Raw genomic sequence first — 11650 nt, 5'->3', positions numbered from 1 at the left:
GAAGCCTGGAGACACAAAGAGGAGAGTCCTAGGGGAATCTCCTGCTTCTTTGAGTGGAGATGAGACATTGGGAGACAGCCAAGTCTCTGAACAGCTCCACCCGCTGGCAGTACATTGTCACTCTAGACTAGCGGGAGAGGAAACTCCATACTTGGAAAATGAGGAAGAACTCAGTTATAAAAGAGCATCAGGTGCTCAAGAGGAAAAAATCTCCATTGACCTCACTGGATGCAGATTTAGGCCAATGTTGAATGCAATCAAAAATCCCATGCTAACTGGAGGAATTGACATCATGTGTTCACCAGGCTTAAAAAAAAATTTCTTCCTTTATCCCCTCTCCTCCCATGATCAGTTTTCTCTTTTGTGTCACCCACATTAGTAACAACGCTGTCCCTGTCTCAGCTCCAAATTTGCAAATAACGTAACCAGCATCATTTTGATACTATGTATTTATATTTACATGGACTACGCTGATCATACATATTAGAAACAATAAAAAAAGAAGTTAACTAAAATGTACATCATACACTTGTATATATATTTTTTACACAGAGGTAAAAAGGCTTATAAAAAAATCAATACAACAGGGTTTTAACTTTTAGTATACAGATACATTATGGATGTAGGCTTCAGGCACTTTAATTTGTTAATGTGAGCAATAGCTTGAAAAAAACCTCTTCACAACCGAAATAAAATTTGGTTAATGTTTTGTTACCACAGATACAAAAATAAAATCTGGAGAATGTCTCTCAAATGATTGATGTCAGTATTGCAAAGCTGACTGGGAAAACACTACACACCGTTCAGTTGCAGTGTGGAGACCAATGAGAAATATATACAAATAAAGCCTCCATTTTCTACCATTGTGCCCTTACACCATTGCCTTCACAATCCAAAGAAAATGTGTAGCAAGATCGACAAGTATTACAAAAGCCAAGAGGGGTCGGGAAGAGGGATTTTTAAAAAGACGACATACATAAAGGCTTGGAGTATGTCTGATTTAGTTAAATAAATAGGGGCACTTAATAGAGACTTGACAAAATACTGTAAGATCTCTTCGTAGTGTTGTGCTTTGTAGAGGCAAGACCTTACAGATGTTGGTTTACATGAAACAAACTTGCCAAAAAAAGATTGTTCCATCACATCTTTTTGAGGCTGGCTTGATGTTTACTAGACACCATTGAGAGATTTGTCATTTGCGATCAGGCACGAAAAATCTGTATTTCACTCAGTGAACCCAGACACGTTACACCAAGAGCAAAAATCAATCCCTTTCTATTATCATTCAATTTTTTTGACCCTAAACCCAGCAACTGCTGCAAATTAAGTTTACCAAACTCTACAGTCTAGAAGCACGTTGCATAATTAACGGATAGTTTACAAAAAGCTGTGATTAACTCTCAGAGGAACTGTTGGAATATCCCAACTCAAAAGAATGGCAAGCATCTCTTAAATCTATTTGGCAGAAATAAAGAGTTCCTTTCCTTTAAGACTGATGTCAATGTGCAATAAGAGGGAGGGAAGGGGCATGCATCCACTGGCAGTTTACTGCAGAAAAAAATTATAGCAGAAACAGCAGTGCCAGCTTTGACAAGCCAATCCCTAGCTGCCTCAAAATATTCAGATTGTACTATGCTAGTTAGAGCTAACTGATCTAAATCTTTTTTTTTTTTTTTTAATAAAAATTATTTGGCTATTCCTTGTAATATATTAGAAAAATACTCTTTTCCCAGCTAATTACAAGCCTTGTACACAAGACATGACAGTAAAATTTTTTTTTTAAAGTATTCTCATCTTGCTGTATGCATAACACAACTCTCTGGATCCACTTTCAATATCTGGGTGGTGAGCTGGGAGGAGAAGGGTACAGGAGACACTTAGGCTCCAACCCTGCAAACGCCTACTCATATGATGAACTTCACACATGTGAGTAAGTGCTTCTAAAGTCAATGGGATCACTCACATGTATAAAAGTAGCACATGCATAAGCACCTGCAGGGTCAGGTCCTTAGTCAGGAAACAGGAATGGTTATTATATGTAGGCTTTTTATTTTAAATATGTATTCGAGTTACTCTAACATATGGATTTCATTGTGGATATGAAATTCTCGTGCACATGTATTTATTCTATAGAATAAAATGTAATTTAAAATTATTTTTTTTCTGCATAATCCACCACTTGTTCAATGTTTCTCAAAACCACAATGGATTATGCTACTACTTTTGTGGTTGCACTGGCTATTTTGTTAATAATTCTTTGCATAACAACGACAAGAATATTAGTGTTTTATTATCAAATAAAGACAGAGCAGGGTAATGAAAAGTTCCTTTCCATTATGTAGAATTCCAAAACTAAAGTTTTATTTGCAAAACTATTTAAGAAAAAAGCCTAAATTTAAAATTTCCCTTTCAAGTATTGATCTGAAATGAATGCAGTTTGGAGGACTATCAGATTCTCAAAAGTTAACTGAAATTAAGGCTCATTTCCCATATTCACCTAATATTTGAAATTTAACTTCAGAGAAATAATTTGTTTGCCAAAAGAAATGATTATGGACTCTAAAGAGAAACTGCAGCTTACATGAATATTTTGGCTTTAAAAAACAAACAGTGACAGCAATACTGTGTTGTGGTACAAGTTTGTTACTAGAACACCTTCTATACATACAATAACTGATCGCAAGTTAAAATACTTTCTGGGTGGGATTTCGTTCCATTACACTACATTCTCAAAGTGCCAATGCTTGCTAGGTGTAGATGGTACTGCTCAAGGCAAGCTACGGCAAGACTGATCCACATTAGAGATGTTCTAAAATCCACCACCATCCACAGTTCATATCTCAGAGTCCTTTTAACTGAAAAAATATAAACATGTACACGACATTCTGTTTGATTACAGATTAATAATACAAAAGTCTATGCTGTAGGTTAGTTTGTTAGAACACTTGAAGAGCAAATTGATGCAGAGAGGCCCCTGAAAAACCAAACTTAAATGATCCAAGTGGTTTCTGGACTGTGTTGGGCGCATAGGCTGCATCAAAATATAAAGGATTAGAATGCTCCGAACCAACGTGCTCCTTAACTACAGGGAAAGCATAACACAATTTAAACTTGTGTGTAGTCATCCAGCTGCTTTGTGTTTCCCACCACAGCACCTGCACATAACCCCACAGTGGTAACATGCCCGAAGAGGCAAGTAACAGCACATACATGGGGCAAAGAAGGACAAGGCGATAAGGGCCATCCACCGGAGGCAAAACTTTTCATCACTGGTGTCACATGAACAAGGGTCTGTATAGTCTCCTTCTGGATCAGACATACAGTGATAGAGCATACTGTCCGCACACCACATACAGCTGACTCGACGGATGCAACTTCTGACGCGGTCTGGTGCATCCTGACACTGACCCCGCCTGTTTTCCTCATGATTGAATATGTCCCTGCAATACACACACCGCGATCTCTCGCCATCTTCCTTCCGTCTTGGTTTGAACTTGACGGGCTGAGTCTTTATCACAGCACCTTTTATATCTTCACCTAGGTCAAAGTCTGAGTTGTCTACATAAGGGTAATTGTAATCGTGTTTTGAGGCATCACTTTTGGCAAAACGTACATACGAGTCCACATCGTCGGTGTCGATGTACTTCCCTCGCGACGGGGCATGGCGGTAGTCCTCATAACCTGTCATCCAAATCTTTTCCCGAGGGTTAATGCGCACTATCTCCTCATCATCATCTGGAAAGCTGACGTGTCGATAGGACCTTTGTACTGACTGCTGGAGAAAAGGCAAACAGTTTATTTTTCTATCAATGATTGGCAGAGGCTTTTGACGTTTTTGATCAAGTGTTACTAAGCATCATTAGTGCATTTGGGAAAGAAATTTTAATCAGTGTTTTCTTAGTTTTTTTTTAAATTTCTCTTGATCATGCACATTATTAAAATGATAAAATTAACTTAATTTTCTTTTTTGTATGCTACTAAGCTTTGATTAACAAAATAGATTAACCACTTGCACTTTATATTGTGCCTCACTTTCTGCATTAACATGGTGGGAACAACCTTTTACATGCTGTGACTCTACGTTGCAACAGAAAATAGTTTCAGAACCTGCATCTCATTTAGACATAAGGAAAGGCATGTTGCTCACTATGCCCCCCGTCTCTCCCCCCGCCTGCCACATATTTGTAACCACCACAAGTACAGAGCCCCAGGTTAAAAATCCACATGCCAGCTCAATGCTGCAGTTGTCTGTTGCAGCCAGCACAGGTGAATATTCAAATTCCAATTTTAAAAAAACCCAACCTCCTTTTCCACTGAAAACTTTTAAAAACAAAATTCGTAAGTCTCTTAATATTAGATTATTTAAGAACGTGATGCTTGAACTTTCTCACAGTATCCCTATAAGTAAGCAGCAATTAATAAGAAGCTCACTTGTTCTAGTTGGTAGTGGTCAGAGCTATACTGGTCGTGAACGTGACCATGAGTGCAAATTCTGCGATGTTCGCAGGATGTGGGAGAGGCTAGTATCCGCAGCGGCTGTTCCCTTTTTTGAGAAGAATTAGAAGAGCTGTCTGTAGCATTCTATTTTAAAATAGAAGGAAAAGATAATTAATTCATACATCCATATATTACTGCATATAGTTTTGACGCACATGCGGCCACTCAGACATCTGCAATATTGGCAATACACAAAAGCAAACACCATTATACATGTAATCTGCCCCTAAATTCTAGAAAAAAACAGATGGATCTATATGTAGGTCTTAGAAGTTGCTACCACAGACAGAAAATACAGTATGCCATAGCCTATGAGTGCTTGGTGAGAGAACACAATTTCTATTTGCCCGGCATGTTATTTGTTGTAATGTACATTAGAAAGCGGGATGTTCATGCCAGAACTCCTTCCGGATGGCAAAATTTAGCTGATTGCATCATTTAAAGGAATTTAAATAGGATGCATTCAGACAATGTTAGGTGCAACTAACTGATTTATGCACACAGACTAGATAGTCAGGCTGCAGAAGATATAGTAATGGACTTTTGTAGGTTTAAAAAAAAAAAAAAAAAAAAGTCAAGTGGAACCTTCTTTGCAGTTCTCTAAGAATTTGCCTAACTCGAATGGGTCACAAACTACTTACATAAAATGATCAACTTTTTTAAGCTATTTTTTTTTTAAAAGTTCTCACCAATCTCAAAATTCAATGGATATTCTTTAATTTTCAAAAGATACGTTCAGTGTCCTTCTAGCCCAGATCTTGCCTAGAGTCCTGACGTTTTTGGGTCTGATACTACTTCACCACTATGTTGCAATGAGTATCTCAACAAATGGGTGATACGTCACGTACTGCCATCAAGATCAAGACCTGCAGGTTCATATTAAGATTATTTCTCCTGCAAGAGAAATTCCAAGGGGTCTTAACCAGAATCTCCATTTGATCATAGATTTGAGGATAAAACAAATAACCTTATTTGCAATCTTGATTAAGAATTCTGACTCTGATATGAAAACGATATGCCCACCATATCGATACAGACCATCCACTGAACCTGTTTCAGAAACTTGTACCATATATAATCCAGAGTGATTTATTTAACAATTCTACAAGTTCTCCCCTACTTGCATGAAATCCTTCATTGTATCACCACTGAAACAGGCAGAAGTGCCAGTACACTTCATTGCACCCGTCTGCACCCCTGCCAAGAAGCATCGGGAGAGTGGAAGGAATGGATAGCAAGAGAAGTCACAAACATTGCCTAGATACCAATGAGAAACACTGTACTGTTGCACAGGTCCGGAGTTGTACCGATGCAGGTGTCTTGAAGTGTCAGAGAAAAATCCCTACAGGATAATAATTCATGGCCAACAAGAGTATGAAGTTGTTAATTAGTATACAGCCCATCACCATTTTTTGCCTCCCGTAATGCCATGGCATAAGATTTTAAAAAGCATTTTATGCTGCAACTGATGTATGAGCTGGGATTTCTGCTGACTGTGTGCTAGCAGTCTTCCCTCTCACTTCAGTCACTGCATGCCATCAGTACGCTTCTTGGGGATGCATTTAGAAACATGTGTGCCTCTGGGGCCATTTCACTGAAAGTGGCGCAAAAGTGTGCTACACCATTCCAAACCATCGCTAGAGAGGTCTGTAGGAGGAACAATATTCTTCTTCAGAGCCATCTAGAACCAGTTCAGTTCCATTAGTTCATGAAGGTAGACCGTCAAAGCTGAAATGGAAGGAGGCAACACTCTGTCCACAATATGAGTATACATTTCAGTACTCCCTCACCTCAACTCATCTCAAACACTAGGACTGCTGAAGAAGCTGAACTGCTAATCCCATGGCACAGTCCCATGACACTCATTGGTGACCAAGAAATCCCAGGTTGTTTCAGGCTTGTTATCCACATGAATGCTGAAGTCCCCAAGCACTATTATTAAATACTGGGGTAAGTGAAAATGTGAGTTACACACATTTATAAAAGGTGTGTGTGTGTGTGTAATGTGTCAGATACGGTTGCTGGAGAAGAAAATACAAATTATCCAGTTTCTGTGTGAAAAGATCTCTATTATAACTCTTCAATGCTTAACTTACATTTCCTTCTCAGAATTTGAGACATTCCTTTTCAAAATGACTCAGTCATTTAAAATTTTAAAAGCCTAGTCAATATATGTCATTAGTAAAGAGTAGTGTGTTAATCATTTACTACAGTTCATTTCCCACTAAATGTCTTTGTTGCTCAAGAATGGCTAATCAGGTGTCTGAGTAATATCCTGAGATAAGCACCCATCATGAACAAGATGCGAAACAACTACTCCCCTACGGGGACAAAACTGGACTGGTCACTTTGCCTCTGCTGGCTTTTCAGAATAGTTTCGCCATCTGTGATGCAATATACAGGATGAATATATAAAGAAATTTGAAAGACTCATGCTGAAAACATGAAGCAATGCAAAATAAGGCAGTGTCAGAAGTCAGCTGCTCAAGGGAAATAATGAAAGCCTTATCACTTGGGATTTTTAAAAGCAGACTGAATAGGGCACTAAAAATGTGTAGTGTCAAAAATGATTCTTGAATGATGCAATAAGCCTTTCTAGATTTTATGATTCCACAAAATAAAAGTAATCATGCTTTTAAAGTTAGTCAGGAGATAAAAGAATAATGGCCTTAACATAAACTGAATCGATATTACATTAGCTTGGTCTTTTTTTTTTTTAAAGCATAAAACATCACTGGCTGATCAATTCTCTGTGTTGCTTCACACTGCTTTGCTCACTTCCCTGTGCTATGCAGTCCCATCTGCTGAATCACCCATGTTTGGTTGGGAACGTGGGTACAGACAGAACATCCCCTTCTCTCTGCCCATCTCATTCTTGTCGCTGAAGTGTCCCAGAGCCCCACCAGCCACCACAATTCTCAGACAGCAGGAAGATGCATTGAGACATTCCAACATCTTTCCCCCAGCCTCCCTTTTCAAGTTGGGAAGGAGGAGCAAAACTAATCATTCCTTTTCATAAACAAGTTATTCCTCTTCCCACCAACCTCCAAGTATCCACAGGCAGGGCCGGCTCCAGGCACCAGCCCAGCAAGCAGGTGCTTAGGGCGGCCAGTGGAGAGGGGCAGCATATCCGGCTCTTCGGTGGTAAGTCCCTAACTCCCTCTCGGAGCAAGGACCAGCCGCTGAATTGCTGTGGAAGACTGAAGCAGCGGCGGTAGCACCGCAGATCGCGGCTTATCATCTTTTTTTTGCTGCTTGGGGCGGCAAAAACTCTGGAGCCGGCCCTGTCCACAGGGATAGGGGGACTTCTCCTCTCATCAGCAGCAGTGGTGTTTAGGGGAGGAGCCACTCTGAGGCTCCATTTTGTGTGTGTGTGCATGAGAGAGAGAGAGAGAGAGAGAGAGGGAGAGACAGACAGACAGACAGACAGAGACTCTGACAGAGAGACAAAGACGGGGCTAAGGAAAATGAGTCTTTTCTCTCCCCTCCCCGCTACGCCCACTGTTTGGTCAAGGTAGTTAACTTGTATTGATGCAGGTGCCTCAAAGTGTCAGGAAAGACTGTCACTGCAGGATAACACACACAAAGATTCGTGCACAGCAGGGTGAATAAGGATGACTGCATGGCTAACATCCTCTAGAGAGTAATTTTGAGGCCTGTGGAGAGCCACAGAGCCAACTGGTCTTCATTCCCAAACAGGAGCAATAGTGGGTGATCAATCATTAGGACAATGTATCCTGCCCTCCAAGGGAGAGGCTGTTTAAGCAGTAAGGCTGGCCAGGAGGGGACAAAGATCTAATGGGTCAGTAGATGCCAAGCTCTCGATTGACAGCTTCCTCTAACTGCCTGCACATCTGTGAGATCTCCTATGTGGAATCTACCCCTTTGTGTATTTACTATTGTCAGATGCACTAATTTGAGGGGAGTAGCACAAGCTATTTCTTCTTATAGGACTCGCTTTATCCAGTTGGATCATGGGAGGCAGGGAAAGAAATTGAAATGGCAACACCATGACAGAAAAATCACAATACCTGGGCATATAAAATACATGACTGAACAACTATTAGGTTAAGTTTGTGTCTGCAGTTTCTCTGCAGACAATCCCTTTGGTTTACACTATTTTAATATGTGCAGTTTGTGCACGATTTCAATGGCACAATCGAGGTGCAACCATCTTTCCAATGAAATCATGAGATGTCATCCTCCCAAGTTTCCTTCAGTTAAATCTTATAAGAGCAAGCCCCCAATTTTGGGCGAAGCTCTCAGGAAAAGACAAGTGCCTTTGCACTTTTGATTTTGGTGGAAGTGAGAGGAGAAGAAAATATTTGCTTCTTGTATCACACCACACCAGTTCCTCCCTCATCAATGAGATTTTAGAGAAATAACCCCCCCATCCACCAAGAAATATTTTGCCGGATCAGATTTTCAAGTCACATCTAACATTGTATTTTTTGTGTTTGTAAAAAGTCCAGGTTGAAAATCCTTTGAGAATTTGGGCTGTAAGAGATTACAAAAAAAAAGAAAAAAATTGTAAAATGATTTCAGACAACAGCACAGGCATCTGTGAACACAGGCAAATTTAAGTGACAAAAAAAAAAAAAATAAAACTAGTCAAAGAACACATTTTTGCCAGGAACTTGTAAGGTAAGTGGTTACTGCATAATCTTGAAAGCGATGCTGCATAAGGACAGATTTAAGAAAAAGGCTGTACATTTAGAACATATGACTACACAACTGCAGTAACATACAGAAACCTGAAGGAAATGTGAGATTATCTTTCCATGGAGTTCAGAGAAGATTTGAGTGTACACAGATAATGGTGGTTACAGTAAGCATGGGTTACGATTTTCTAAAACAGGAATAGGACTACAATTTCTTAAATGATTGGATAGTTTCCTAGTCACTATTTATACAAATAGCAAAATATAAGTTTTGCAAGAATACCTTTTTGACTGTTGGAGTAGTAACAGAGTGACAAAATTACTCGCATGACTGCTGTGTTAAATCAGCATAATTTAATGCAAAGTTTACATGGATTCTGTGCACAATATCTTCTGATTAAACTGCATCTCAGTCTGCTTCTAGCATTATCAAGTTCTCTCTTATGTTGTACAAGGCTTGATTAAGGCTCCCTCACACTACCAGTGTGGTAGAAGGGGGCTTAGTATATATGAGAATCCAGAACGTGAGCAGTTTAATTAGAATGGTATATGGTGTCAAATGTGCATAGGGTAAAAGCTCTGAGCTTTTTTCTGTGTTCTTTAAATACGCTTGACTAATTGTCAATGATCCAAGGTGTCACACGTCTCTCTTAAAAGCAGAGGACAGAACAGAGTTTTCACAACAGACAAATTTAACAAACAAATTTTAAAGTAAGAAATTTGCAGGTTAAAGCCACCATTCTAATACGATCTATAATCATCTTTTATGTTGTATATTTTCATATCCTGGACACATTTGGTAAGGAAAGATCTCAATTTCTAACTTTCAAGAAGTTGATATAAAAGGAGCAGTGAAAAAAGTTATATGGGATGTTGTTCAGAGGTATGCTGACAGCAGTGGCTAAAGCTATCGCATGTTACAGTGATGAGTGTGGTACGATAACCTAGACATAAAATAATGTTCTTTCAACCTACCAGTTCTGTTTATGAGACTCCGGAGATTCTCTTGTTATTTAGGCATCTCCTGTTTCCTTCTCTTTGTGCCTTGCCCCTATCTTAATAGATTTCTCAATAGTGAGATTAACTAGATAATTTCACTGGGAACATGGACATTGTCATGTACCTTAAAAATCACACCCTTTCCCTCTTCAAAATCTTTGGTGGTTGTTTAACTTAACCCTCTGTGCAAAGATGGAGAATGCCCTTGTGAGGAGAGGGTACTTACTGCATGGTAACAAGCTTTGTAGTGTTGCCACACTGCATCGTTAGTATACAAGCAAGTATTTTCACCAGTTAATTTTTCCAGGCCTCAAAAGAGCATTCTGGTGATAGCTTATGACAGTCTGTAGAATCAAGTGCCGAGTCTGCACATTCCCATTTACAGAGATTTGCTTCAAGATTAGCAAAGACACCCCTTTCAGAGCTGATGGTAGGCCAGGCCTATTCAGGTGACTAACCACTGTTACTTAGGCTTATCTTTCAGAAATCTGTATAAACACTACCAAGGCAAAAGGAACTAATTGGGAAAAGAACAACAGTGGGCGTGCACACACATACAAAGAATGAGTAACTTTGTTTTGTGTCCGTCTGCTGATAGGAGCATATAACACAAGAGATAATTCTACAAAACTTGCTATTTGGTGGCAACTGTCATTCCAAGAAAAATTGGAATTAAAAAACCTCAACAAAACTAAGTTAGCTGAGCTAAAAAATTGAGCATCCACCCCCACATTAAAGCGGTTGATCTTCATAACTTTAAATAAACCCCATGCATTCAGCTGCACACAGTTCAGTAGACTGAACTGATATTTTAAGTCAATAAGGGGGTCATTTATTTAATTATAACTATCCACATTATTTTAGCTGGAATCCATCACCAAAATAGAACTCAACAGCTGAAGCAAACTTTTTAAATACTCTCACTGCATGCCTTGCAAATATGTCAAGCTTTGTTTAAAAAGGCAGTAGTATTTATTTATTACTAACTTATCTTTTTGCAGAAATAAGCAAAGGAGGATGAAGTAACTGTCTACTTATAATTACTTCTGATTTGATTTTCGTGAAACATTTACAAGATGCAGGGAAATCAGGCTCTTGACAAATCTCATGAAGCAGATAAATGAGGGAGGAGGGTTATTAGATGCAGTCATTTACAATGGATTTCTACACTATGCAGAGTTAAATTTTCAGTCCCCCACACTCAAATATCCCCAATCGGGGGAGGGATAGCTCAGAGGCTTGAGCATTGGCCTGCTAAACCCAGGGTTGTGAGTTCAATGCTTGAGGGGGCCACTTAGGGATCTGGGGCAAAAATCAGTACTTGGTCCTGCTAGTGAAGGCTGGACTTTATGACCTTTCAAGGTCCCTTCCAGTTCTAGGAGATAGGTTATCTCCAATTGTTGTTATTATTTACATATTCTTCCCCTCCATCTATTAGCAAAACATCTATAGAAAAAGTTGATTACCATGAAAGATTACAGTAACCCTCTTCC

The 11650-nt window shown here is 39.3% G+C and overlaps 1 protein-coding gene across 3 annotated transcripts in view; it reads right to left on the bottom strand.

Moving 5' to 3' along the window:
* Positions 1 to 431: 431 nt before the first annotated feature.
* The window catches only part of SPRED2 (sprouty related EVH1 domain containing 2), a 98376-nt gene continuing 87157 nt past the window's right edge, over positions 432 to 11650 (bottom strand). For 2 of the 3 annotated variants that reach the window (XM_032806560.2, XM_032806562.2), the window contains exons 5-6: positions 4432 to 4581; positions 432 to 3775 (exon numbers count right to left, since the gene is read on the bottom strand). In XM_032806560.2, coding sequence (XP_032662451.1) covers positions 3122 to 3775; positions 4432 to 4581 — 804 coding nt within the window. In that variant the 3' untranslated portion in view covers positions 432 to 3121. The remainder of the gene's footprint in view (positions 3776 to 4431; positions 4582 to 11650) is intronic. The other variant, XM_032806561.2, reaches the window with a different exon arrangement.

This window comes from Chelonoidis abingdonii, chromosome 3 (assembly GCF_003597395.2).
Source record: "Chelonoidis abingdonii isolate Lonesome George chromosome 3, CheloAbing_2.0, whole genome shotgun sequence".
NCBI lineage: Eukaryota > Metazoa > Chordata > Testudines > Testudinidae > Chelonoidis > Chelonoidis abingdonii.
Note: the sequence above shows the minus strand (reverse complement) of the source record. Positions and strands in the feature narration are given on the sequence as shown.